This window comes from Fragaria vesca, linkage group LG6 (assembly GCF_000184155.1).
Source record: "Fragaria vesca subsp. vesca linkage group LG6, FraVesHawaii_1.0, whole genome shotgun sequence".
Lineage (NCBI taxonomy): Eukaryota > Viridiplantae > Streptophyta > Magnoliopsida > Rosales > Rosaceae > Fragaria > Fragaria vesca.
The window spans coordinates 1,840,717-1,847,547 of NC_020496.1; the positions used below are offsets into that span (position 1 = coordinate 1,840,717).

Consider the following 6,831-nt stretch of genomic DNA (forward strand, 5'->3'; position numbering starts at 1 on the left):
AGATTAAGTTTTCTGTTAGGCAAAGATCACGATCCCATGATATGTCCTTACTGATCCAAGGTGTAATAAATCTCTGTTGGTCTATATGTCAAGGCAACATTGTCATTGCTTAAGATGTAGAGTACAACAAGACTCGCAGATAGAAGATATAATTTCAGCTGATTTAAAATGGTAAAGACAAACAGAAACCAGAACAATAGATAGATCATCTTGCAAGTTACTGAATACAGGAAAGTTACCGCAATTAAGACCAGCAATACAACCAAGTTACAATAGTAGAGCAACTACAGAAAAAACATACATCCAGACCTTTGCTTGTTTTCCAAGGGAGACGATCAATTCCAAAGGGTTCAGAAAACAGTTCCAAAGGGTGTTGAGGATCACACAGATAGCTCAGTATGAGAAATTAGAATTCCATCGGTGTCTGCATAAAGCCATTCCCCATCAGTGATCCTTGTCCCAGCTATGGTTATTGGTACTTGCTTCTCTCCTGTTCCCTTCTTGTTGGCTTTCATTGGATGAGAAGCCAGAGCTCTCACCCCAATGTCACAGCCATTAATCTCATCAACATCTCTTATGCAGCCATTGACCACTATACCAGCCCAGCCATTATTCTGAGCTTGAACTACAGGGTTGCCACCTAATATTGCACACCGCTTGCTTCCACCCCCGTCCACAACAAGAACTCTGCCATTGCCTTTCTCCTCAAGAAACCCACGAACCAGAACATTGTCTTCAAATACCTTCAGGGTAACTACTGGTCCAGAGAAGACCGGTCGCCGCCCATATATCTGGAAGATCGGCTCAAGCACCCGAAGCTCACCACTTACAATGAGCGATGAGTGTGCATCGCAGACTTCAGCAGTTGTAACCAAGGCCATTTGTCCCCAAGCACCTTCAGGATAAGAATACATCACAGTATTTGTCAGAAACAGTAATGTGGTTTCTAGATTAAAATTCAGCACCATCAAATACAGTTATAGTTTTTCATGCACAAGGCTAAATACCACAATGGCCTGTCTGTTTTATAAACTTTTTTAGTTCTTTGATAAATATAAGCAATCACAGACAACAATAATCTTCATTGAATTAAGCAAGATATGAAATGCTGCTAAGAAATGCTAGATAATGAAACAAGAAAACTAACTAAAACAGAAGGTTTTATCTTGGGATTTCACAATAGTCACTGAACGATTCAGTCAAACTTAAAGTCCATAACAGTCTTTGATTCTATACTAAGCTCATGTCTGTTACCACACAAACATACACATTCTATGATTACTGCGCCTTCCACCAGACCTTATAATATATATGTTCCCTACATTTCCAGATTCGTTCCAAGAATCAAACAACAGAAAATTCAATTGGATAGGCTATGATACATCTAAGTCCCCTTTTACGACAATTCCAGATACACACGCAGACACACAAACTGATTAGGAGAAACAAAATGTGATCACACATATTGAAACCAAAAAGATCACCCATCAAGTCAATAACAGACGCAAGGCAAGATTGGATCTTTATGGTCAACAGATTCGGAACTAGCAGTCTGATCAGAAGAGAAGCACATAAGATTCAAACCAACCAAAGTGTGTATTTATTCATCAATCACAGTAACTTGTATCCTCAAAATCCAAACAATACACCCAACGATCCAAAAGCAACAAAGGTTGAAACTTTATGAACAACCATACTATTGTAATCCAAAACTGTATCATAATCTTGTGAGCAATCAAAGCAGCAAATCGGAAAATGAAGAAGATTAACAGAAGTGAATCAGCTGCAAAGTGTTTACCTTGAACAGAGCAGCAGGACACCAGAACAGAGCACTGGAAGAGAGATAGATACAGAGAGATATGAGATATGAGTTCTGATGAATGTGAGTGTCTCTCTCATTATTTAACATAGAAGGAAAGGTCAAGTTTGAGGTTAGAATCTCTGTTCACCTGTAAAGCGCGTGGCACCTTTCTTTTTTCAATTCTTGCTCTTTGTCTCTTTTCCATTATTTTATACTCTTTTCTACTAAATTTACCCACAGTGGTAAGTTTTCTTTCATATTTTCATATAATTACATTATACAATCTGAATAGAACAGAGTCCGCTTGTATGAGTGTTGAAAGAAGAACAGAGTTTAGAGAAAACAGAAATAGATGTCGAGTTTGTCAAATAATTCTACTGGTTTTGTTGGAACATTTATAAAATAATAAGTGGACGGCGTAAAGGTAAAATCTGAAACGTGAATGGATTCTGTTGTTCACGTTCACGCGATTGATAAGAGAGTAGAAAATGGTATTTGGTTTGTTTCATAGAGCTATAGCCTGATGCAGATTGTGATGTGAAATTTGCAAGTGGGGATTGATTCATAATGCTTCTCATCGGCGTCATTCAATGATGTAATGCTTCTCTCACTACTACCATATCAGCTACAGAGGAAATGAATCTGCAGGTTTCTACAAAATGAAGACCTTTATTGATTCATCACAGTTGAGTTCTACATTACAGACACCTTTTTATGTTGAACAACAGACCCAACAAACACCGGCAACAACAAAATGCCTGCCTATACTTGCTTTGTTTTCTTTTTCTCAGGACGCTTTGAGTCCAAATTTATTGGAATAAATGCCAAAGCCACTAGCAATGATAAATAGCAACACCATAATCAAATTTTCCCAGTTCCATAGACTTGAATTGATCTGATTCAAGTCAACCTGTGGATGGTTTTCATGTCCGCAGCTTCCTTGATGGTGCGTTTCTCTACATGATCCCACCACTTGAAGAGGAAATTGTCCACAACTAGCCTGAACCAGGGGGACAGCTTCAGACCTTCCTCTCCGGCATCTGCCTTCCTCAGCAGCTCCTTCAACTCCTCTTGGTTTACGTACTTGATGTCCGCAACTTCATCAGGGTTGGGATGCACGCTCACATCTCGCACAGTGAAGAGCAGGTAATCAACTGCAAATGACAAAGATAAAATATAAGGTCGAGTCAGCTTAACAATTTTGAAACAAACCCCCTCTTATGAGTTGAGTGTTCTAAGCAACATAACGTAGTGTAAACCAAGTTGGAATATTACGTTCATGTTCTCCCCACTTTCCGTCGGAAGGTGCCTTGTACAACATGCGGCCCAAAGGAATAAACTGATCAACAGGCACATCTTCAGCAGGGATACCAAGTTCATCCAAAAGCTTCCTTTGAGCAGCATTTCTTACTCCTGAAGGAGAGAATTGAGGGACAAAAAATCAGAGACAAGTAACTTCAAGGCAACTAAAACTGGTTCTCCAAAGAAGTTAAGGTACATAGAGAAGTGAAAATACCAAGGCACTCCTCATCAATAAGCTCAGATTCACGGTATAGTGGATGGCTGCAACAGGTGTTTGTCCACACAAGAGGGAATGTTACCTTTGTCGCAGAACGTTGCTGCAAAAGAAGACGCATATATTAGCTTATTACTCATTGCATCTACCGATGCCAACCAAAAACGCATTTACAGATTTCAAACAAAATCATACACCCAACAACCAAGCTGTAAGTAGAAATAGAAGCCAAAGGAAATGCTGATGATATAATCTTCTATACGCATCTACTCATGATGATGCTAATACCAATTTTACATGAGTTACAAGTTAAATCCGAGGAACATATGAAGATGCAGCAAACATTATGTTTCAAGATGTTACCAAATGATCAATGAGTGGCATTGCAAACATTCTCTACACCAGTGATAGAGAATTCTGCAGCTAATGAACACCTTAACTATGTCAACCATTCAACTTCCAGATTTCCATGAGAATTTTGAACCATATTCAAGATACTGTTTCTTACCTTGTTTTCAGTTATGATCGAACTACCAACCATGCTTACAGTTGTACAGCCTAGTTTTAATTGTTATATACAAGAACTTCATGCATATCATATTGTACTTTAGCGCATTGCTGCCAACAGAGATCATGTCATGTCTCCAACCCCATTTGTCTCAAATTTCAAAAACGAGTTCAAGAACTCATTTAAACTCAGGTCCATTTTCAATTTCAGTGGTAAATATCATATATAATTATATCCAAACACATTACTAAACTAGACTGATGGCTGCCACCAAAGGGTCTACCTATTTGTATCAAATAAAAAAAATACAGTTCAGACAACCAGTTAACCTTCAGGTCCATTTTCAATCCCAGTGGTCTCCCCCTACAGTTTCTGTACAGGTTAACCGGATTTCAATACTGCCAGCCTTCATACAAGTATATATGTGAGAATTGGTTCCGCAGAAAAACAATGACAACGTAATTATCTTGCCCAAGTAAAGTAACCTCTGAACAACCATAATAAGTTCCCCGGGATCTAACAATATTTTGAGCAGATATGGTTTCAAGTAACAAGACATAAGAAAAGGCAAAGCACCTGAAGAAGCAACTCGTTCTTGGAGTTGAATAGAAAGACACTGAAAGCTCTGTGAAGCAGATTTTCAGCTTCAATCTTTTCCATCAAGTGACCTGCGGTGGATAAATTTAAAAAAGCACCAAAATTTGAGACAGAAAGATGATAGTTGCATCAAGTACAAGTATTTATGACAAAGACGAGGTACTTACAATTGTACTTTGTGTCATGTCCAACAACACGATCATTCTCATCCACCAGAATACATCTGCACAAGATTCGAGATTAAATCCCTAGAACCAGAACAAGAACTATAACACGCATTGAGTTTAACACTAAAGTAGAAAGCTGGATCGATCTCTCAGATACGAATCTTTACACGACGTCGTATCGGGGTCCTCCTTACAAATTTGAGAAAGGGAATGATGGTAAAAACGTGAATAGGGCAGGGGCAAAGGTGGGAACTTACTCGTCCTCGAACATGAGGCGTCGCTGGACGGCGTCCATGCCGGCATCGGGGGCGTCGGCCATGGTGGAGATGCGTAAAGACGGAGATGACCTCGCCGGAAGGAGAGAAGGGAAAGGCTTTGCTAGTGAGAGAGGACGACGAGACGCAAAGGTTGAATAAGAAGAAGAGAAAAGACGAAGAAGATGAGATTTGGGAAAGAAGAGGGAAGAGAGTGTGGCTCTGGTAGCTGTGTTAAGGAGACCACTAGTTGCGGTGAAGCTCATTGGAATGTCTCGACAAACTCAATTATATAGAAGTCTCCGTCTCCGTCTGCGTCCGTCCGTATATAGGATCCGATAGTCAAAACTCACAACCGACCCAAAATCATATTGGTAAGTTTTTACCGCTTCTTTTATACACCGCAATTTAGTATGGTAAGAATAATATTTTTCTCTATATGGATTGGGTTACACCCTAAGTGTTTTATGTGATTTGAACTTAAGACGTGCAAGTTTACAATCACAACATACACATTTCATAATATTGGTCAAACACAATGATAATGGTGTGATTCTTATCACGTATGAATGAAAATGAAACGGTAGTTGTTTGTTAAAACTCTCTGTTCTTCTATAACCGTTTTCATAATATTGTGATTGTGAATGTTCATTTGCTAATGTCATTATTTAGGATCCGGATTCTCTGTTTGGATTTAAGTTACTTCGATTTGTTTGGATATCTTATAACCATTAGATGAATTTGCTTGGATGTCTTATAACAATTAGATGGAGTAAGGATGACATGGTGGTTTTAGATTGTACTTAATCCAATGGTTAGAAGTCATCGAAGCAAATCAAAGTAACATAAATCCAAGTAGAAAAGCCAAATTCCATTATTTAACAACACTAATAATCCACAAGGAGTTACAAGTTCGTTGATTTCATATATTGTTAACAAAAAGATCGGGGGAGAAGACGAGGGGTATATTCGATGGAACTTAGATGTGGGTAAATGATGGTTTACACTACTAGCAAAATAACATTTCACACAGATTTATTTCTCACATATTATCTAAACTCATACGGATAACCGTGTGAAAAAAACTTTATTGGGTCCACATCAGTTAATACAATAATAAAAGCAACAAAAGTCTGTGTGAAAAAGTATTAGTCACGATGACTGTGTAGATACGAAATATAATATTATTATTTTGAGTAAAAATTTGTGTGGAGTATAATTCTCACACATAGTTGTAACTATTAAATATCAGTTAATTATATATATTTAATACTTTGACTTATATTCATTACATAGATACAATTTTCCGTAACAAAATATAGACATTGTTATCGGTGTGAAATCTGATTAAAAAGATTAAAACTGGTGCAAAGAGGCCACAAAAAATTAAGACGACCCTTGTGCCTCTTTCCTTCCAAACCCGCAATCAGATCCTCTTTCTTTATCTTTCTCCCCCTCATGAACTACATTCTTTGTCGGCTCCGACGCTAGCTAACAATCGTCGCTATCTGACACCACCGACACCATCATGCACGACCCCAGCCCACATTGAAATATGTGGCAGATGTTTTTCACACAGAATTTAGTAGGGTTTAGGTTCAAGGCTTCTCACACAAATCTATGTGAGTTACAAAGTTGTTCACACGGAATCGAGACATTTTGATCAACTATGTTTATAGAAAAACAATGGGTCCCACGGAAACATCTCACACGGACTTTTTTATCCGTGTGTAATAAGTATTAGCCCCCCTCCAGAGAGCACGGATAGTAATTTCGTGAATGTAGCGTGACTAATAGCTTGTTCACACTGAAATAAGTGTGATATTTCTTACGAATTAAAATATGTGTGAAATGTTATTTTGCTGGTAATGTTAGGATTGATACTAGTGCAAGAGTTAAAAACATATGGAAGCAAGAGGTGAATGTGTGTTTTTGGGGGGGGGGGAGGGGANAGAGAGAGAGAGAGAGAGAGAGAGAGAGAGNGAGAG

At 38.4% G+C, this 6,831-nt stretch overlaps 2 protein-coding genes across 2 annotated transcripts; both read right to left on the reverse strand.

Annotated features, from left to right (window-relative positions):
* Positions 1-82: 82 nt before the first annotated feature.
* LOC101313713 (regulator of ribonuclease-like protein 2-like) lies at positions 83-1,971 on the reverse strand. The gene is made up of 3 exons (XM_004302114.1): positions 1,950-1,971; positions 1,799-1,832; positions 83-895 (listed from the first exon to the last, which is right to left on the reverse strand). Exon 3 carries the CDS (start codon positions 879-881, stop codon positions 381-383), a length of 501 nt encoding a protein of 166 aa, XP_004302162.1. The 5' UTR covers positions 882-895; positions 1,799-1,832; positions 1,950-1,971; the 3' UTR covers positions 83-380.
* A 451-nt stretch (positions 1,972-2,422) lies between these two features.
* On the reverse strand, positions 2,423-5,153 carry LOC101313998 (isopentenyl-diphosphate Delta-isomerase II-like). Its single transcript, XM_004302115.1, has 6 exons — positions 4,847-5,153; positions 4,590-4,645; positions 4,402-4,493; positions 3,318-3,420; positions 3,077-3,214; positions 2,423-2,955 (listed from the first exon to the last, which is right to left on the reverse strand). The coding sequence occupies exons 1-6, from the start codon at positions 5,107-5,109 to the stop codon at positions 2,702-2,704; spliced, it is 906 nt and encodes a 301-aa protein (XP_004302163.1). The 5' UTR covers positions 5,110-5,153; the 3' UTR covers positions 2,423-2,701.
* Positions 5,154-6,831: the final 1,678 nt, after the last annotated feature.